This window comes from Aythya ferina, assembly GCF_964211825.1.
Source record: "Aythya ferina genome assembly, chromosome: 11".
Lineage (NCBI taxonomy): Eukaryota > Metazoa > Chordata > Aves > Anseriformes > Anatidae > Aythya > Aythya ferina.
In genome coordinates, this window is record NC_140307.1 from 15511745 (window position 1) to 15533915 (window position 22171).

At 37.6% G+C, this 22171-nt stretch overlaps 1 protein-coding gene and 1 long non-coding RNA gene across 12 annotated transcripts in view; one reads left to right on the forward strand and one right to left on the reverse strand.

The window, feature by feature from the left end:
• The window catches only part of RORA (RAR related orphan receptor A), a 406228-nt gene that overhangs the window by 378657 nt on the left and 5400 nt on the right, over positions 1-22171 (forward strand). For all 9 annotated transcript variants that reach the window (XM_084532396.1, XM_084532397.1, XM_084532398.1 and 6 more), the window contains 8 exons: positions 2195-2280; positions 10921-11062; positions 12441-12836; positions 16030-16151; positions 17574-17706; positions 18471-18578; positions 20049-20159; positions 21324-21436. In XM_084532396.1, coding sequence (XP_084388522.1) covers positions 2195-2280; positions 10921-11062; positions 12441-12836; positions 16030-16151; positions 17574-17706; positions 18471-18578; positions 20049-20159; positions 21324-21436 — 1211 coding nt within the window. The remainder of the gene's footprint in view (positions 1-2194; positions 2281-10920; positions 11063-12440; positions 12837-16029; positions 16152-17573; positions 17707-18470; positions 18579-20048; positions 20160-21323; positions 21437-22171) is intronic.
• Positions 1-22171, reverse strand: part of LOC311442789 — a 44105-nt gene that overhangs the window by 8494 nt on the left and 13440 nt on the right. For all 3 annotated transcript variants that reach the window (XR_014696867.1, XR_014696868.1, XR_014696869.1), the window contains exons 3-5: positions 21736-21804; positions 18825-18908; positions 543-1278 (exon numbers count right to left, since the gene is read on the reverse strand). This is a non-coding gene — a long non-coding RNA (uncharacterized lncRNA). The remainder of the gene's footprint in view (positions 1-542; positions 1279-18824; positions 18909-21735; positions 21805-22171) is intronic.

The window sequence follows — 22171 nt, forward strand, 5'->3', positions numbered from 1 at the left end:
TATATTGAAAAGTTACAAATGGGAATCAATAGATCTATTCCAGAGTCTGCCTATAGGATTTCTCTCTGAAATTGAACTTCTGATGTACAAATGTTGAACTTGTGTGAATTTCACTCTGTTCAATTTGGTAATGTAAAGTGTTAACTTCAGGGGAGGTTATGCTACTCTTTCTGTTCTGAGGCTTTGGAAACACAGGATGCTCTCCTAACAATTAATGCAGAGAACGAATTAATAAAATATCATCCACTTTATTTTTCTCTTTTATTATTTCACTTCCTGCCTTGCTGTTAGCTGAGAGCCAAGTGAAATTAAAACACTTTTTGGACGACTGCAGGGCAGAAGTTTTTGTCTCCTTAAGCATCCTAAACGCACCTTTTAATTTCAGCCTATCATTTGTTGCTGCAGGGAAGGTGTGGGATTAAATGTCAAGAACGCAAAGATCCTTATGATGGGAGCAGATGCAAGTGGTGTCCTGCAGTACAAAAATATTTTGAAAGCTGCTGATACGGAAATACCAGGCAAACAACAATGTAGTCCCTTACCTGCTGGGTAGTGCTTCCCTTAGCAGATTATTTCAGCTGCTATTTAGGTTCCTGGGAACAAACGGGTACTGTTCAGGTGCTCCGTTCACTGCATTTGATGTAGCGAGGAGAATATTTTGAAGTAACAGTTGAGCAGTCAGTGCTGTACTCACAGTCTACCGGTCTTGAGTTTTGGCCTGATCCTGAGCTGTGCTGGAGCATACAGTAGCATTCTTGTTATAAAAGATGATTCTATTTAATAGTAAGCAGTCAGTTAGGGATTTAATGGCATGTAAAATACGGCATTTGAAAGAGTGGACATGACATTTTGAAAGCTTTGTTGAAAGTACAATGGAAGTTAGGCTAATGCAGTATCTTAGGTGCGATTTTGTGTGTTGTCACAGACTGGATAGCCATGAACTGGATGAAATAAAGGCTCTCTGAAGCTATCAGGCATATCTTGAGAATGGGTTTCAGTTCCTCACAGGAGATTAACTGCACTTCAGCTGTTTAATAAATCACAGTGAGAGACGCAGCAAGGGTTGTCTTTGTATTCCTGTTCAGGATAACCCAGTTCAGGAAAATCAGTGTCGGCCGATCCAACGCAGCTGCAGGACAGAAGGTGCATTCTTTGAATTTTTCTTGCTCTCCAGCTGATAGACACATTTGGTGTGTTTGTGTGAGCACATGCAAGCACACGGAAAATGTTGATTGCTGCTCTCTGACATTATAAGCTGCTGCCTCAGCATGGTCCTGTCTGAAGAGACACTTGGCTAGCAAAATGACTGCCGCTGCCTTCTCTGAAAGCAGTTGAAGAAGTATTCCTGCGTAGATGGGGAGTCCCTTACTAAATCCTTGTATTCCTTGTATATTCCCATGTCTGGGAAGGAGTTGCCATTTAGAGATGCATGCAGAGAGTTTTATCACACAGTAAACTGAATTACAAGTGTATATAAATAATGATATAATGATATATATATAGTATATGTATATGTAAGTTTGATATAAAAATGAGGGCTTTTGCACCCTGTATCTCTCTATGGCATTTTCCAGACTACATTATCTCCTTTGGTTTTTATATGCTGACTAGAATGCTGCTGTGTTTTCCTCCCTCATTCACTCTGTGGAAACTAATACACAAAAATTTACTGATAATTCAACTCAGATATGTGAATTTTGGATTTCTAAACTGCAGTTACTATTTACCGTGTTGCGTCTCTTATGTGTTGGCCAGTCACGTGAGCTGGGTGGCATTATCTTGACTCCTCCGTTGAAGATGTTGCATCCATTTTCAGGCAGGGCAAACTTTTAAATTACATTACAACCTCGCAGGAGTGAGACTGGAAGAAACCTTTCCACTGTCTTCCTAGCTCTTTGGCCAAAATGTGAACTCTCTTACTCTTTTTGGCTTTGAAATGCTGATTCCAGCCTTCTTGTGGTTCTTAAACACCTTCTCAAATGACCCATTTTAATAACCCAAAAGCTATTATATAACGAGCAGCCATAATTTAGTCCAAAGCTCTAGGGGACCCTCACAGTTCAGCAATGAATAGTTAATGCAGTATAATGTTTAGCAGGTTATTAGTTTTCACTGTACAAATGCTGATCGGGGAATGCTTTTATAAGGTGTTTAAAAGAAAATGTAATTAACTGGTTGCGTGTTTCTGTTGCAGCTCAAATTGAAATTATTCCATGCAAGATCTGTGGAGACAAATCATCAGGAATCCATTATGGTGTCATTACATGTGAAGGCTGCAAGGTAAGGGTCTAAAAAATTAAGTCTTAAAACAGCATTTGGCCTTTGGATAGTGATTCTTTTTCTTCCTCTTTTAAAGAGCAACTATTGTGTGGAAGTTGAATCAGTACGTTTCATTTCAAAGAATATGAAATCAATTGGTGAGTCTGAAGTACTGTTTTCATTTGGGTTTTGAAAAAGGCATTTTTGTGACACACCTTTCAGGACAGGCTTCAAAAATCACGCAGTTGTGCTGCATGTGCTCTAAGCTGTTTCTCTATGAATACGCAGAAGAGGTTTAAAAAGATAAACCACTTCTAACAAATAGCAAAGAATCTGTTCTGTGGATGCACTTGAGAGGGAGTTTGTGATTTTCTTGAGTCTCCCTCTCCATTTTTTGCTTTATAAATCACTAAGAAGCTGTGCTGAGATAGCTACTGTGAGAGCTCTGTGACTTCTCAGTTTTCTTTTGTAACCTGTTACAGTTACAAATCTCTTTTGGTTTGTATGGAAGATGCTTTTGCACAAATACTACATGCTACTGTTATTAAACTTATTCAAGTCTTTCTCTGAGCAGTGTGTATTCCTTACCATGTAGCTCATTGCTGTGTTAAGGTTTAAGCTTTGATTTTTTTTCTGGATTTGTACCTTTAGGAACTTTAGTGAACAAGGACTCCAATAGAAGCACTTGTGTTTTGTTTAGTTTGTCTCTCACAACCAAGAACTAGACAAAACAATGCTAGCGCTAGCTCACGGTGATGTGAAGCTGATCGTTCCTTTTTATCACTAGTGCAGAATTACAGCGCTAGCTTGGGAATGACACAGTACACACAGCTGTGCTGTAGCTTGTGGCTTTCTTTATGTGTTGCTGTCCCATGCTGATGGGTTTTTCACTATTAATCTACGCTTTAGTTGTTAAGAAATTACATTTATGGTAGGTTTTAGGGTACTCTCCTGACATGCTTGATACTGCCTTCCATCATCAAAGAAGCAACGTCTTTGCATTCACAACATAGAGATATCTTTTTTGTTTTTCCACTGAAGATTTTTGTTTTCATTCTCACGTTCTTTTGGGTCTCATGCAAGTATTGGTAAGAAGAAAAAGAAACCTCAGAATGCTAAAATTATGTAGGACTACACCTCATGCCCTTTGGAAGAGCTATTGCTACAGAAGAATGCAGGAAATGCACTTCAAATGTAGGAAAAAACACTTTATTCGTAATAAATAGTAGGGTTTTTTTTTTTTCATTTTTATGCAGTAGCTGAACAGCACCTATCAAATCTCAGCTTTGAGAAGTGGCGGACATTATCAGTGGCAGTTCTGCTGTGTGATTGTAAGAATATCAAGTTACGTTGACTGTCCAAGACCCTTTAATCTTTACATGGTCTGGGACCTGTATACCTGAAAGACTGCCTCAAGGTTCCTGATGAGCATCATTGTCAAGAGACTGAGGTTAGCATAATGCTAACACTCATCTGTGCAGAAAACAGGGCTTTCACAACATGGCCTGCTGCAGAGCAGGAACAGGCTGCCAAAGGGAAGGAAAGTTGCCAACTGTATCATCTTTGGCTTCATTGTCATGCGTTTCTTTGAATGCAGGCCTTCTCTTAAGCCCTGCATGCGAGAAGAGACCCGAACAAAAGCAGCAGGATGGCTACATACAGGAAGAAATAACAGAGCACGCACCATACTCACAGTCACATTAGTTGGTATGTAGCTGCTAAGAGTTTAGCACTATGGGTTAGAAAAAGAAATCCATTGAGAACTTTCCCATCAGAGTGACTGTGCTTTCACAGGAATAAATGCAAACAAAAAAAATTAAAAAGTTTAAAAGTTACTAGGAGAAAAATCCATTGTATACCTCCAACAGCCAGAACAACAGATGCTGGCCTCGTAGTGAGAAATGCATGTGCAGTTCCTTGCATTTTAGAACAAAACGTTTTCCTTTGAACTCTATATAATCTGTCTCTGAAAGTCTGTGCAGTCCTCAGTCTGCCTTTGAGAATGCTACCAGAATGGTCAGCTGGTGGGAAAGGGCAGAAGGGAAGGCAAGTACAGTTACCATGCTGAAGCCTATTTGAACACAGGTGGAGCATGTGTGAATAAACAAGACAGTGGCTCAAAGATTGAAGTTAGGCATTTTCTCCTTCTCTTGCAATAGCAGAATCAAGTTCTCTAACTATACAATTTTAGTCTGTATTTTAAAGCAAATAAATATCAACTTAGTTATTTCTCTCTAGGAGGCAAAGAACTCTGAAGTTCACTGTTCTTTAATGCCAGAGCATCAGAGGGGTGACCTGCAAGTAGTGAAAGATAAGGGAGTTCTAGTGGGGACAAGTCACAGGAAGAGTCTAAATGATAATGGCTGTACAGCATTTAAAGTACACTACTGTAGCAGATGAGTTTTGTTTGTGCTGAGCTATTCCACAGTAATGTCAACAAAGTCTCACCCAACAGAACTATTTTGGCTGGTGAAAAAGTTGGCATAACTTGGCTTCTCCCAAATGAGCCAGGTGTGTATTGGTCTGGGTTTGTTCTTTTTTTGTTGGTGGTGTGGTTTTTTTTTCCCCTGAAGTGTATTTCCCAGCTTTTCTATGGCTCTGATCTCTGCAGGTTTGAGCATGCTTACATTGCTCTTCATGTTATGTTAAACCTTCTTTCATAAAAACTACTTTGCTACGAAGACCTAGTTCCCAGCCCTACACTGACTCATGGAGCTGATGTCCTACACAAACGTAGTCCCATTGAAGTCAGTGAGGTTCTGCACAGAAGAACCCATTCACGGGCTTCAGATTGCAGGATCAGGGCCTCAGTCATCGTAAATGAACAGAGGTGCTGCTGCCCTTTCAAGCCAGGCCTGTCAGGAATGATCGATCTACGGGCAGCAACAGCAGCAGGGTGGGAAGCTTTCGGCTCCCTTACTGTTTTGCACTCCACTTTGGTGTGAACTTTAATGTTACTTAATAGTAATGTTAACATAAATGATACTGTTTAAATACTAATAACCATTAGAAATATGATTTCTTTAAAATCTAATGTGAAGCTTCAGTTGCTAAGACCTACTTTGTAAGCTTAATCTGTACCATGTGTGAAATCACAGAAAAGCTTTGGTCAAATTGATTTTTGCTGATCCTATTTGCCCTGGTAGTTTTGTAGCCCTTCCATTTCATATACCTGAAAGTTTTCTGGCCAGTTCTTCTTGCTTTATTGCATTTGACATATGAGAATTGAAGACTTTAAAGTCAATTAGTGTTTCTTGAGAAGTTTTCATTTCCTACCTTGCTTTGGGGTTACTGGCTGTTTTTATCACGTCACTGGCTGTTCTGCGCAAACATCACTGACTACTCCCAACCCATGAACCCATTTAACCGAATCTGAATTCACGTTAAAAATATATATATGAAAAATAACACCCTCTCCACTTTTCCCTCCCCCCCCCCCCAGTGATAAAATGAAGTTTGTAGCCAAGCTCTGTTTCATACTTGATCTCAGAGGGCTCCTGTGGCTAAATATAAATCACATAAATTTTAAGAGACTGCTCTTTCTTACCATCATTGATACATACAATGGAGGGTGATGGAGAGGGGAGAGAAAAATGAGTAATTTAAGACTTCTTCTCAGAAGCATAGGTGAAGAGTGCCATGGACACTGTAGCATGAGTCCAAAAAAGTTTATTCTTGTGTTTAAGATCAGAAATGCTAGCACTGTACTAGCACTATTGAAAAATCTAGTATATGAATGGAGCACTCGTTTAGCTGTTAGTTGTAGGAACACATTAAAAACCTTTTCCTCAGTATTAGGAACCACGGTGAGAAAGGACACTAGTTTGTACACATGGTTCCATCCAGTTCAGTATTTTCTGCTTCAGGCTGGTCTACTGACGTGTATCAGATCTCTTTCTTTTAAGTACTGGCCTCTGGCCATTTAACCATGCTGAGTCCCTTCCTTTTGCTCCCTTGCCCACCTAGCTATGAACTGCAGATATTGTTTGATTTGTTATGAACGACTAGACAGAACTGAAACACCAGTACAGATTAATACATACATCCTTCTTTCAAATTAGCTAGGCAGATTTTTTTTTGAAAGAGAGACACCAACACTGTCTTTGGTACTGCAAGAAGAAATTGTTGTCAGGTAACACCTGAATGCTGAAAAGGACATAGCAAAGCATTTAGTTTGAAATGAACTTGGTGTTAATGAACTCTATCTTAGAATTTACTGATGCAATTACTTGCTTTTGCTGTCAACAGTGCCAGTTCATGCCCAACTGACCCACAAACACATTAGTATGACTCCTCTTTGCTTAAATGCCTGCAGTTGTTCTCATAAGACCGTCTATGCCTGGCACTTCTGCACATTTCTCATATTTTCAAAGGTTTATAGCCCCTGCCTTCTGTCTCCTGTGACTTTTTAGGTGGTTCTGTTCATTGTAAGTACAAGAAATGTCCTCGTTTGTTACTTCAGAAAACAATACTTGGTATTGTCATTTCCCATCTTGTGTTGCTTTTTTTTTCCTTTAGACATTGACTTTGTGTACTAGTTGGTTTTTCTTTATTCTGCCAAACATGGAGTGTCACGTTGGTAATGTAAACACGTACCTCTAATTCATGTTTTTGAGGTTTTTCTTTCATAATGCTTTGCCTAACCAAGTTTAAGCAAAAGATGTAAGAAAGCAATGAGCCATGTTAAGAAGAAGGTACATAAGAGGCCTTGTATAACCTGATAAGCAAAATATCATTCCTGTATTTGCTACTTATATAAAACTTATTTTTCTGTTTTCAGTGTCATTATAACTTTGTTATCAAATACTTTATTAACAGTTTATTTTAAAATTTTGTCATGGTACTCTTTTCCCTTTATAATTAAAATACATGCACCTTGCCATAAAAGGGTTAAAATCCACTTGTAATGTTTACATTTCTTACATTTGGCAGTGTATTTTTTCTGATGCTTCTTATAAGAAAATTTTATATAGTTTGCTTTAGAAAAAAATAAAAGAATCACCCCCCCCCAACTAATTGTTAATTGCTCAGAATATTGCAAAACTTAATGATACGTGGCAGTCTTTAAGTATTAGCCATAAATCATGGGATTATGAATAAGTCTTTTTTGTCACGGGCTTGCATACAGTCATTCCAAAACGTCTGCCATTAGGATGCAGCAAGGCAGCTGTCAGCTGTTTTCTTGTAATTAAACAGCCAATGAGCAGCTAATTAAGACATATGTGTATACAGAAGTGGAAGTGGGTATGTTAATGAACTGTAGGAATCAATTCATTAAATGAAAATTTGTCAAAAGACCAAACATGAGATCAGCATTTCAGCCTGCGCTGCACTGGAGAGGGAGTCTGTGCGGTGAGATTTGTGACATCAGAGAATCACAATCGGATTTTTCCCTTTCAAAGTAGGAAGCTTAGACAGAGATGTCTGTAACATGGAACCACTGAACAGTGAAGTTGCTGGAACTATTAATAGACTTTGTGAAAACTGTTATTTACATTTCAAAGTTCTTTTTTAACAAGTTGTTATTCAAACTGACTTGCAAATGAAAAGTTCTTGTGCCCTTTTTCCCAAACTTGATTTTTTGGCAGCGTATGAAAAAACATATATTGTTTTGTACATAAATAGGAGTCTGAAATGCAGAGATGAGGCTATGGCTTGTAATCTGCTCCTCTCTTCTTCTGGCACTGTGTTAATACAGCTACATAAATAGGGAGACGGGCAAAGCTCAATGATGCCTCATCAAAATCAGCTGGCTCTTTATTCTGACATCAGAAGGCGGCAGGGCTCTACGCACTCACAGACACTCTGATACCAGAGACCTTGGCTCAGCCCATGCCATCAGTCAGAGCGGTGTAACATAGTGATATTTGTCTAGTGCAGGAATAGTTTTGTTTGATCAAGAGGGGTCCAGTCTGCCTGTGGCCCATTACGCAATTGCGTGAATTTCAAATAATGGTTATGAACATCCATGCAATTAAGGGTATGTGGCCTGGGCTGGTTTGCATAATGATTGAATGTATACACGTGTACCAAACATGCATACACCTCCTCCTTCCTGGTGGAAAAATTATAGCTAGCTCTGTGCCTCTGGCAAAAGAGAGAAAATAGAACAACACAATATAGTGTCTTTCCTTCTCCTCAGAAAATGAAATAAAAAAAAAAAAGGAAAGAAACTATATTTACCCACAGAAGTCTCCTCTAAATAGGGGCTTCCCTTTACCTTTAGAGACATGAGATACCAGGGACTGTCAAAAGGTTAGAGAAATCACCGATAAATGACAGCAGCATACAACATAGAAGAATTTTGCAATTAAAAGACCTTCAGTTTAACTTTCTTAATTCCACCTCAAATCTCACATGTTTCTGAGCTCTAGACAAGTTTAAATTCACTTCTAAAATTTGAGGCAAGGTTTTGTGTTTTTTTTTTTTTTTTTTTTTGCTTTAGCTACTGTTGATGTTTTCAACATGCCTACACAATACTGTATGGTTTGTTTTTAAAAGCACTCTACTACATCTCTGATTTGTAAAGTGCAAGTGCTTTTAAAGGCCCCAGTTTGAGGCAGTTCTGCTCTATTGAAAATGCAGCTTCAAGCTGTAACTTAGCTGATATATTGTACACTAAAATGTATTGAGCAGCTGTGTCTCTAGGGAAAATCTGGAAGAAGCAAAAAACTCAATATTTTCTCCATTATAATACTAAAAATAATCCTCAGGTTGACACAAATATTCTTAACAGAGAGAAATATGCCTAATTGGCAATACAGACACAGCACAGGTACCAGCCAGAAGAAAAAGCAGAGATCTTTGAGGGCAGGTTCTTTGTAGATATCGATAAAACTGGTTTACAGGGTGTCAGTGGGGCAGAAGATGTAATACAGTTAATATACGAGCATGTCATTCAGTGCAACTGTTGAAGTGTTTAGAGAACTGAATCTTCTAAAGGACTGATAATGCAGAGATGCAGAACCTTGATCAGTAAGTCATCACTCAAGTTGATCCCTAAGCCTGTTTTTCCAGTGAATCGCATTGTCCTTATATGCGTAGTTGCAATGGAGTGCCAGGCTCCAGTAAGGGTGCTAAAAGAACTGGAAATTAATCTGTCTACTCATCTGAGACTTTGTTCCTCCAGAGAGATCAGTCATGATGTTGGAATGATGCCTAAACATTTCCTTGGTTTTATTTCACGTTTTCTGCAGGGTAAAATGCATTCAGTTGGAGCTCAGCATGTGCTGCAATACTTTCAGCCTCAGTGACAATTACCTCACTATTGATAAATATTAGTTGAAGTTCAATCAGATAAAACAGACCAGAATAAATGGTATGAGAAAACGTATAAGAAAATGGGATTAAAGAAGGCATCTTAAGTTTCCTCTCTTTTTTTTTTTTTTTTAAATATATATATATATTTCATGTTTCCCCAGTAGAGCTTTAATAAAGGAGACGTAACTGATGAAAACTAGTACCCTCCTCAAAAGATGGAGCATATGGCTTTATCTCAGCATTTTGTCATTCTTCTGTCTGCGGGAAGTTTCTTACTTATCATGCAAAAGTCCTTCTTGTTTATTTCACCAAGTGTCTGGACAGAGTGTGCATGTGCTGAGAGACTCCAGAATGTGGTCCTTGAATAAATAAAAGATTGGTAAAAGTCCAACTTTAATTAAAGGGTGCCCAGCCTTTCTGAGGAAGTATTTTCTTTGCAGCGGTGTTAATTAATCCATTATGTGGCAACATAAAACTAAAATACTGTGCTTACTGATCTCAAATGCCTCTTTAGAATGACTACATCTTTTCAGAATCCCTGTGAAGTAGGTATTACACACATACCAGCTTACGTTTGGGCAGTCTGTGGCAAAAAGATGAAATGAACTTCAAAACAAGCAGCTGGCATAGTGATTACTAACGTGCCATTCTGGTGGAAAGAACTAACTTCTAACTACTGCACAACCTTCCCGAGTTAGCTTTCTTTGGAGGTGGACCTGCCCATTGTCGTTGATTCAAAAAAGAGAAAACAAATACATAAAATCTGTTGCAGCTCCCCCCCACCCCCACCTGAAACTCTTCACTGAGTTGAACAAAAACTCATTTGTCAGCATCAAACTGATTTTAAATGTATATACATTAAAGTTTTGTTCTCTATAGAGGCAATTGCTCAGTATCGTGCTCTATTTTTAAACACATACATACATTGATGAGGCTGAACATCAGTGTGCTACTGTCATCTCCAAGAGCAGAACAGGGTATCAGCTGTTGAATTAACTAGCTGTTGAATCCTTCCTATTTTAATACCCATGCTGACCCAAGAAAGGTAGGAAATGAAGGAAATTTAGGTTTATAATTATCTCATTTGGAAATAATTGGTGTACAGTGTTATTGTACATCACATGGAATCTGTGAAATCAGTGAAAAAAACTGCAATTCCTTTATGTATCATAACACTTTTTTAACAGTTGTTTCCTACAGCTTACTCAGTTTACTGTTTTTTGTTTGTTTGGGGGGGATGACACAACACAAACAAAAACTCTTCCTTTAGTTGACTATAGGGCACCTGAACTTCATTCTCAGTTAGGTATGCTTCCTTCCTGAGTCTTTATTCACTCCATCAGTTAACAGCTTCTTGACTTGTATTACGCAATTCTATTGCAGTTCTATTTGCAATTCTAGGGCTTTTTCAGAAGGAGTCAGCAAAGCAATGCTACATACTCCTGTCCTCGTCAGAAGAACTGTTTGATTGACCGAACCAGTAGAAACCGCTGCCAACACTGTAGATTACAGAAATGCCTTGCTGTGGGGATGTCTCGAGATGGTAAGCTCTGCTAACCCACAATTTAATTGCAAAAAGCAAAACAGTATTTAGTATACTGTGTGTTCAACTGAAGCAATATTAAGGTTTAACAGTTACTGGATATCAAGCTGATAGCTGAGATCATTGAGTGGTTTTACATTATACATTTAGATAAATACATATAAATTAGGGCATGTATGAATTTTTTTCCTACTCATCTGTTGTAGATTCCAGTTAAGGGTTTTGCCTTTGGTCACTTTAAGATGCAGTTTTTAGTGTTAACGTTAATACTACCTCTATGTATTCATTCCAATTTAAGTGACGTACTGTTGTTGCAAGTAATGGACTGCCATACTGATACAGATCAGAACTGTTTTAGAATAAATACAGAAGTTAAATGCATGTATAGTGAATACTGGAAAAAAATCAGAGAGAAAATCATTGTTTCTTCAAACCTGTGTTGTAGTGTTTCTTTTTTAATGGTATATTTCTGAAGAAAATGTGTTCTAGTGCTGTTACTATTAAGCTCAAAGTTACACCTAGTGTAAAGATGCAAATCTACCTCTCAGTAAAATGCAAGCTTATGTTACTCTATTAGAACCGAATTTGCAGCTGATATTTGTATACCTCCTCCACAGGTGTAATGAGGCTGCCATCACTTAGACAATTTCAAGATTTAACTGAGTCTTTTCCCCTGAAATAGTGACAGCAATGTTGCATGTTCTGTGCACACATGTGCATTACTCTATGTACATCAGGCCCGAATAAGGAAATAGTTTTCAGATTATGTGTACTTCTTAAAATAAATTTTCTTTTTTTTTTTTTATTGGGCACGAAACTAAAAATCTGAAATGGTTGACCATGTAATGAAATGATGAGTTCATCTAACACATTTGCTTTCCTCTAGAAGGAAAAAAAGGTGGTAACCATCTTATTAAACTGTGAGGCTTTTACAGCTGACACAGGTCCCAGAAATCACATAACATATTCTTAGGACTTACGAATATATTGCTGGCAGGAATTGGACATTTCATCTCAGACAAGCATAGTACTTTTTAGCTTCTGCTTTTCTAGGTGGAATTTGAATGCTTAAGGGATACGTGGTCAACTTCAGTGGATATATAAGAAAATATTTTAGGCACAGAAATGGAAAGGTAATAAATCAAGCTAAAACAGTAACTTCTAATGGTCAATTTAAGTAGTATGGTAAAACGGTGTTTTAAAGAGTACATGATGCTGTTATATTACCAGTAATTGACAGAAGTGATTCTCAGGTCTGCCCGTCTTGCTGATTTAGCTTTTATACTGTCTCCTTCAGTATAGTTTTTAAAGACCCAAGACAAACAAAATGCAGTAGTGGATTTATAGAAATTAAATGTCTTGTGTGTCTGTATTTCAGCTGTAAAGTTTGGTCGAATGTCAAAAAAGCAGAGGGACAGCCTGTATGCGGAGGTACAGAAACATCGAATGCAGCAGCAGCAGCGAGATCATCAGCAGCAACCAGGAGAGGCAGAACCACTAACACCAACATACAATATCACCACCAACGGGTTAACAGAGCTACATGATGACCTCAGTAATTACATTGATGGGCATACCCCTGAAGGTAGCAAAGCAGACTCTGCAGTTAGCAGCTTCTACTTAGACATACAACCTTCTCCAGATCAGTCGGGTCTTGATATTAATGGAATCAAACCAGAACCAATATGTGACTACACACCAGCATCGGGCTTCTTCCCTTATTGTTCTTTTACAAATGGGGAGACCTCTCCAACTGTGTCCATGGCAGAATTAGGTAATGAGAGAGAAAAACTTCCATTGTAATTGTCTTGATAGTGTCCTTTGGATTAAAATGACACATTTAGCCAGGTGATAGTGAGAATGCTGTTTCAGGACAGCTGTGAGCATGTATGGGCATTCTTCTGTGAAGTGCACAATACCCTAATCACGGTTGAACACATTACAGAAGTGTTACAGATCAGATCTAGTAACGTTGCTTTTGTTTTCAATTCTTGTAATAGTACCTTCTGAATACTGATGAACAATCTAATTTTTAATGCTGAGCAACGAGAGTATTTCTTTAATTGAAGATTTATTTTTGAATGTCTTATCTTCCTTTTTTACTAAGTAAATACCATATTTTCTAATGACAAGTCATGATTTTCTAATATGAAAAGTCAGTGGATTTTCTTCCACTGTTTACCTGGATCTGGGATATACAGAACCAAAACATTAATGTAATCTGAGAGCAGTTCTCTTTTCCAGTGGTTGAAGAGAATCTGGACTCAGATACTTCAGAAAAATTTTCAGTGGAGCATGTTTGGATAATTTCCCTAAGATCCGTATAATGACCACATTAATTAGGATGTTTTATTTCAAACCTTTCACTCAATGATTACAGTAGGGCTGAATTCCACAACTCTTATTTATCAATATCAGACACATTAGAGAGCACTGGGTCAAGTAGTCAAAAGTGAACTAGAACAGGACATTAGAGAAGCCGCTTTAAGATGCCTAATTATTCCATTAATAAACAACCTAAAAATTGAAACAATCAGGTATTCCAAAAGTAACTTTTTCTCTTGCTATTTTTTTGTTAATTAGTGGCAAGCATATGATAAAAATATTCTGCTGGTTTTACTTTCATTTACATTCTCCAAGTACCTTCAGTTACAGATAAAGTCAAAATGAGAAGAAAAATAGGATAAAGGCTATTTTACTGGCTTTGTCTCACTCGCTGGTTGTTAAAATTCTCGTGGGAATTAGTAAAAGATCAACATTAAACCTATATTATAAAGAAAGGGATTTTCCTTCTTAGGCCAGGTGTTGAGTTTGGAACCCTTTAGTAAAATGAGTTTGTTGTATTGCTTACCTTTATTTACACAGTGCTTGCATTTAAGCCTCGTGGAACGTGATTTGGGTGCCCAGCATTGACATTGCCAAACAATGTCTGAAGAATGTTTGTCTTCTAGACTAAGGTTTCAATTTAGGAAGGTGTGGCTGTTCAATGAAAGTATTTAGGTGTGTGCTTAAATATGGTCTAGAACTGAGGCTAAAGTTAGTGAATAACATGGTAAAATTTCACCTTCTGTATCCTGCAAGGGCATATGAATAATGCTGTCAGGTGCTGCTAGTGAAAGTAAAAGAGTAAATGGTAAATGTTTTAAGTACACACTTGTAAACAAAAATTGTACTGAAATACATGAAAGCTATGATAAAAACAAAAGTATTAACTACCTTATGTTGTAGATTGTTGATTGTTCAGGTAGCAAATACAATCTGATTTTAGATATTATTTTAAACCAAACTATTAATGCAATAAGTACTAAACAGACTGATCAGTCCAGCAGCTCAATTTGTGAAGAGTTGGTATAGGGTGTTATTAAGCAAAGCAAATTTCACAGAAGACCTGACACTCTCATCCTTTAGGATATCATGTAGTTCTTGATCACCATTCTTTTTCACTTTCATAGAATCACAGAATGGCTTGGGTCAGAAGGGACCTTAAAGACCACCTAGTTCCAACCCCCTGCCTGGACCCCTGCAGGGACACTTCCCACCAAACCAGGTCACCCAAAGCCCCATCCAGCGTGGCTTTGGGCACTTCCAGGGATGGGGCATCCACAGCTTCCATGGGTAGCCTGTTCCAGAATCTCACCACCCTCAGAGTAAAGAATTTCTTCCTAGTATCTAATCTACATCTACTCTTAGTTTAAAATCATTACCACTTGTCCTGTCAGTGTACATCCTGGCAAAGAGACTCGCCCCGTCTTCTTTGTAGGTTCATTTTAACTACTGGAAGGACATACTGAGGTCTCCCAAGAATTTTCTGTTCTCCAGGTTGAACATTCCCAACTCCCTGTCTTCGTAGGAGAGGTGCTCCAGCCCTTTGAGCATCTTATTGGTCCTCCTCTGGACCTGTTCCAAGACTGGACCTGGTCCACGGCTTCCTTGGGCTGGGGACCCTGGAGCTGAACCCAGTACTATAGGTGGGGTCTCACAAGAGCAGAGTAGAGGGGGAGAATCACCTCCCTCAACTGGCTGGTCACACTTCTTTTGATGCAGCCCAGGGTACGGTTGGCTTTCTGGGCTGCAAGCACACATTGCCAACTCATGTTGTATTTATTTCATCTACCCATACCCACAAGCGCAGAGCTATTCTCAATCCACTCATCACCCAGTCTCTACTCATGTTTGGGATTGCCCCGACCCAGGTGCAGCCCCTTGCACTTGGCACTACAAGCCTTCCCAGTCAGCGATGGCCTAACTTGAAAAAGCACTGACTGCAGAACTGTGAGACAAGGCACTAGGCCTCTGCTTGTTATGTGCTAAAATACATGTCAAGAGACAAGACAGAAAAGAAGAAGATTTCTAAGTCTGAACAGTACTTCACAGTATAATTCTTAGTCCAGGTTTCAAAGCTGACTTTATCTTAATAAAAGCAGGAAGGCCGCTTACTGAATTTGCAGTAGTTGGAATGCTCTCTGGTTTCACTAAATTTTGCCTTTACTTTTCAAGCTTTTTGATCCTGCAGGCTTTCTTTGCACCCACTGCTGTGTAAGTAAGAAGTTTGTCCCCAGTACAATTTTCTTTATTTAAAAATAAATTGAAGTTCACCTAAACATCTTACAAACTAGTGAAAGGACTATACTTGGTGTTCCTGCATTCAAATCTCAGAACTGCATTGTGTGCGTGTGTTATGTGTGTATGTGCATGTGCAGAGTGCCCTCTAATGGATGCTTTGGGCCCCTGAGGAGCTGGGCCAGGTATGTTAAGAAACAGAATTCTGCTTTGTCTACCATGAGTCAGTTAGCAGTTTGCATTAATTTATTGTTATGAAGAAAAATCCAAGGAGATCTGAAATGGAAGCGTTCTAACAGCTAACCTTTCCCCACCTCCTACTTGCAAATGGAGTATGTTAGTTTCCTCATGTCTGAAGGTATAGCTTTGCATTTTTAATGTGTATAACTTTTTGGTCTTTCTTTTAGAACATCTTGCACAGAATATTTCCAAGTCTCATATGGAAACTTGCCAGTACTTGAGAGAAGAGCTACAGCAGATAACATGGCAGACTTTTCTTCAGGAAGAAATTGAGAACTATCAGAACAAGGTATAAAAGCGTGCCGTAGTTTGGCATGCTTTTTCTAAAGCATGGTATTCCCATAACGCACCGCAAAGTCACTTTTTCACTGCTTTCTGTTTACTATCAGGAATATACATTTTTGTGTTTTCAAAACAAAACAAAAAAAAACAGTACTAGAGCCTAAATGAGTATGGCAGGAAATACTTTGCATTTGTGATTGTTATAAATACAGGAAAAGATAAAGCTTCCCAAACATATTTGTCTCTTATTGATAAACAGATAACAAACCAGCATTTTTTTTCACTCCTAAATGACATGTTATTTACTCTTCTTAGTTTATAATCACCCCTATTATCCAAATAAATAAATAAATAAAATAAAAATCAGTTGAAACCATCAAGTTGTAACTGTAGAGTTCTTTACAGCTGATCTGCAAAATAGTCATCAATACAAGGACATGCATGAATCTTGGATTGGAGTGTCTTACTCATTTTCCATTCCTATCCAATAATCAACAACCTGAATAGGAGTCAGTCAAAAAGTCTGTTGGCTTATTTGACGCTTTCTTGTTTTGCATGGTATATTTCCTTTTGAGGTTATAAACACAGAACCCATCAGATTTCCCACCTTCATTGCCAGGGTTGGATCCCTGATTCATTCTACAGCTGCCACAGTGTTTCAGATTTACCTATAGAATAGCATCAGAATGCTTGCCATGCCTCCAGTAGGTATTGTAAGTTTTAATCCCTGTTTGTATTTTCATTATGCCTTCCATCCACGTACTACTACCAAATGGATACTTTTGGAAAACTATCTTGAGAGTCACTACTAAAGCACACTGTTCTTTGAATTTATTTTTCATTTCCACAAAAAATACTTAACCTTTAGGAATATTTTTTTTCCACTTGTTAGATAATCTCATCCTGAATTATTATTAACATAAGAGAAATTCACTAATTGCATGCTGCCTTTATGTCATTCACAAGATGATCTTCATATGTGTATACTTTATATGTATCCTTATGAAGACCAGCTTGTTAGATAATTCATGTTCTGTAATAATAAATAAATAAAAACAGAAGTTGATAGGAAAAACGTGATTATGCAGTGCTATAGTAAATTTTCTTTTGATGCAGTGAGTAACAGTCCCACTGAAATCACCAGAATTATTACACTTGGAGATTTTTTGGCTTATGAACTAAAAATATTGCAACCTGGATCTCTCTGCCATCACTGAAGAAGTTTTACATGTTTGCATTTTCACTCATCTTCATGAGGCTTTTTCTTTGAGGTTAACATCCCTTTTGTTATAAGCAGACTGTAGCCAGGATTGCTGGAGAGAATTCACTCCACTTTGATTTTCAGCTCAGTTTTACTTTATGAAAATGGGCTTTCCAAACATTAAAACCTTAATTAGTAACTTCTCAATTTTTCTTCTTTCTCAAACAGCAAAGGGAGGTAATGTGGCAGTTATGCGCAGTCAAAATAACAGAAGCTATACAGTATGTAGTGGAATTTGCCAAACGCATTGATGGCTTTATGGAACTGTGTCAAAATGATCAAATTGTGCTTTTAAAAGCAGGTATGTGGGTCAATTTTAAGGTCTGCTTCTATTAGTTTTGACTGAGGAAAGTGCTAGCTGTATACAGTTACGATGTATACTTATATACATATGTTGTACAATGATAATTTAAAATACTACAAGAACAAACGTACAAATTCTGTGTGTCTTCTGTTTGAAATAATATGTTTTCTTGGTTACTCTGGATGGAATGAGTTCCATTTAGTGGAAGATGTATGCTGCCAATGCAGGGGGGTTGGAACTAGATGATGTTTAAAGTCCCTTCCAACTCAAACCATTCTATGATGAGTTCCAGTCTATGTATGAAATTTTCATTATGAACAAAGGGAGCAATAAGTGTGTAAGGATGAAGAAGTTGGATTCAATTTTTTTGATTTGGCGTACTAACAGTGAATAACATATTTGTAGGTAAAAATCCAGATTGTTCTACACAAGATGTTGTAGAAGTAATGCAGATTACTTAGACAAAGCTGTTAAAGCTTCATGAGCATAATCTAAATGAACTGCTTTGACTTCAGAGACTTCATTATTCTAATGAAAAATATTTATTAGCATTAACTAAGTTGCTTTTACAAAAACTTCTAAAGGGGTTTATGGGAATTATTTTAATTGTACTATCAAATCGAACTATTCTTTGTTGCACCACAGAAACCTACTACTCTACTCAATCTATACTGAAGGCAGAGCATTTTGAAGTTTTTGAATCCTCACTTGCAACTGAAGTCTCTACTTAAATAGTCAAACATACATTGTTTCTGTTTTAGGGTCTTTAGAGGTTGTGTTCATCAGAATGTGCCGTGCCTTTGACTCCCAGAACAACACAGTCTACTTTGATGGCAAGTATGCTAGCCCAGAGGTTTTCAAGTCCTTAGGTAAGGAAATGTCAAGTGTTGCATTTTAAACCACAGAATAAAAACAATAAGGTAGAAGAGCAAGAGAGACAGCTGCCTTGAAAAAATCAGCTTGTAGTATTCAAATAAAAAGAGAGTTGAAAAGCTCAAACTGCTTATTTTGTAAACAATCATGCTGGCTCTGTTTGAAGCCAAGCTGATTTCAGGAGTTACAACAGCTTAACTCCATGCAGCAAAGGATTGTTGGTGTTAAAATCCATTATGTACCTTAGATCAGGGTAGATCTGTTTGGACACATTTGTGAAGAACAGAAGCTCAGATTTCATAATCCCTTGTAAAGTTTGATGTATCCTGTTGGAAAAAAAAAAAAGGAAACTTTAAGTCTCTTTTGGATACACTGACATTACTGCTTTGAAGTTGTTAATAGTGTCTTGTAATATGCAAAATCTAGTTATTTGCAAGTAAAATATTGTAAATATTTTTTTAATTAAACCATACCGTAGCAATTTTTTTAAACTTCTATTTTTAAAAGGATGCATTTAATTGGGTATAAATTTGGGATGTAAGCCATTTTGGAGGGCAGTGAAAAATGGCAGTGACAATATGGCAGTGAAGAATACCATACAGTTACTGAAGTATTCCATGCCTTTCTAAAATACCTCAAGGTACAAAGTCTCAGTGCAAACAATTCAGAGAATGCAGTATCAGATGTGGGCCTCTACCTGCTACTAGATCCAATGAAAAATTACTTTCATCTGTTACCAACTACACCCAGAAATTTAAGCTGGGTTGGGGGCTGAGATCTGCAGAGGAGAACCCTATTCCAACAGAGGTTGCAGTCCCTTTCAAAGCAGGGCTCAGCTTTTGTGAACTGCGTAACAGCATGTGTAACAGCAGCAGTAACCTGACTTACACCTGTGTGAGCAAGAGAATGGATGAAAGGAGACACAGTTCTTTTTCTGCATGAAAAGCTTTCAGACCCTGGCTTCTCCTTTTGCTCCTGCATGTATCTTGTATGCCTTTCTCCCCTCCCTCTTCTGTGTGCTCAATATTATTGAAATCAGCATTTTCCAAGTACACATTTAAAACATCCAGTCCACAGTAACATGAGAAAGTTTCATTTAGAATGGCAACAAAGCCAAACTGATTTTGAGTTCAAAAATGGCTTGGTTTTCATCTGTATTTACCCCAAAAGAACAACAAGATAAAATGTACAAAGCCTTCAGAATACTGGGTACCAGGGTGTGGGGGACTTGTGGGACTAGGTTAAATTGGTAAATAAATAAATAAATAAAATAGGGTGAATAGGTTAAAAAAAAACAGGCATGAATGAGATCTCGATATCATCACTCGACAGTCCTTAAGGGGAAGAATGTTCACTCATAAAGTATTTTACACCCATGTTTCACCTTCATCAGAATATATCAGCAACTGTGTAGCTTTGAAATGGTTTTAAACAATTTGGCATGAGCTGTACCTTCTTTTTGGCAGGTTGTGAAGACTTCATTAGTTTTGTGTTTGAATTTGGAAAAAGTTTGTGTTCTATGCACCTGACAGAAGATGAGATAGCTTTGTTTTCTGCATTTGTTTTAATGTCAGCAGGTAAGAGAAAAAGTATTGCTCTAGATTTCTATGGTAGAGTTCATTTTCATTTTGAAGTATCTTTTAATGGTAAAGCTAAGACTATCAGACAGCATGAAATGTCAACAATGTTTTGGTCCCTCATGACCAATTTTTTTCATAAATATATTTAAAACATAAATTTAAGAACAAATCAAGTTGGAAATTCTAATCTAAACCCATGTTTTCTAATGTTTCTCCTTGTTGTTGGTATAGCTTCTTCGCAAAAGCTTAAATGCATGTTGATTGAGATCACCAGGGCGATCTAGGTGGGACAGGCAGAACATGGACAGCATTGAATTGATATAGTCAACTGCCAGTGGGTGTGAGCGTGCAGCTGTAACAGAATTGTCACAAGCACATGATAAAATGTGTTTTTTTCTGAGATTATTATCTCAAACAGATTCACACAGTACTCCAGGTACTGGGAAGACATATTAAGTTGGGTGAAATAGGATACCACTTGAGAAAGTCAGTTTGTGTTTGGCATAAGACCAAAGGAAATACAGTCTTTTTTTAAACTGCAGTATAGTGGACTCAGCAGTATGTGTTGGAGGAGTCTATTAGCAACAGTGAGTTATTGACTCCATCATAAAGATATTTTTATGCTATTTGCCGTGATGGAAGTATGTTTGCCCTTTGTCTTAGTATTTAAGCCACAGAATCCCTCAGTTCTGCCACACCAGCTGTCGCAGGTGATCCTTCATTTCTGCTAGGAAGTTTAGGAGCACTTTTTGAATAGCTTAATATTGCTTCTGATTTTTCTGTATGTCACTGTAGGTCTAAGGAAAGAGTTCCACTCCAACTGCTTGTTCATTATGTAATCTATTCATTTCCCACTAAAAAGTTGCTAGCTTCGTTTTGTAAACACCCTGCATTTTAAAGACCTTATTAGCAAATAATTAATAAAGCTTATTCAGATATGCAGCAATCTTCTTATTGAGGGCTTTATAAAAGTAATTTTAAATCGAGGTAATAAATGTATTCCAAAACCAATGAATTTTAAAACTCATTTCTTATGTAAGAGTGTTAAAATGTAAGGAAGATTGCAAACAGGAAATACAAATTTGCAATAGAATTAGTATTTCTTGGTGCAATGTGATGGATGTACGCAGTACTAGAGGTGTTAACTCCATTTGTATTTAGATCGTTCATGGCTTCAGGAGAAGGTAAAAATTGAAAAACTCCAACAGAAGATTCAGCTAGCACTTCAGCATGTCCTACAGAAAAACCACCGAGAAGATGGAATTCTAACAAAGGTATGAATCATACTGTGCCATGTCACAACTGTGAAAGTACACTTTCTTATGAACAATATAAAAGCTTTTATGCATTTACTAAACCATACTTTAGTAAACCACACTAAAGTATGGTTTAGTAAATGCATAAATGCAAAATGAAAATGAAAACCCATCAACGTTTTTATTCTACTTGTCCTAAACAACATTTCTGCCATGCAGAACACTATTTCAGTTTTCCAATATGCAGGCCTTGATCTTCATGAAACCTCTGTCTGCATGACAACTAGGTTGTGACAAGACACAATATCCAAACTAACCTTGTTTCTCAGCATTCCGTGAGTTCCCCACACAGTCTTTTTCTCATCATTTTTTCCAAATCTTGATGGCTAGGGAGGAGAAAAGAGATAGTAAATACTATTATGTTAATCTAAAGTATCATCACATAAGTTTTCAAAAATTCAAAGGCAGTGTGATGTTTTAAAAAAAAAAAAAAAAAAAAAAGTGAAAACCAGGGGAAGGACAGGCACTACCTTGCAGACATAGTTCCTTGTTGAACTTCACAGAAGGGATGTTCATGCTTAGTTTAACACCATGGAATTAATTACAACAAGCAGGATGTTACAGCCCAGTATAAAGTCTAGGCTTTCCAGATTGTCCTCATTTCAAGTCCTAGCTCATATCATTCTTTTCCCAGCATATACTTTAGATACCTTTGTTAGAAGGTTTCTTCCAGTGCTTTTGTACAAATATGTA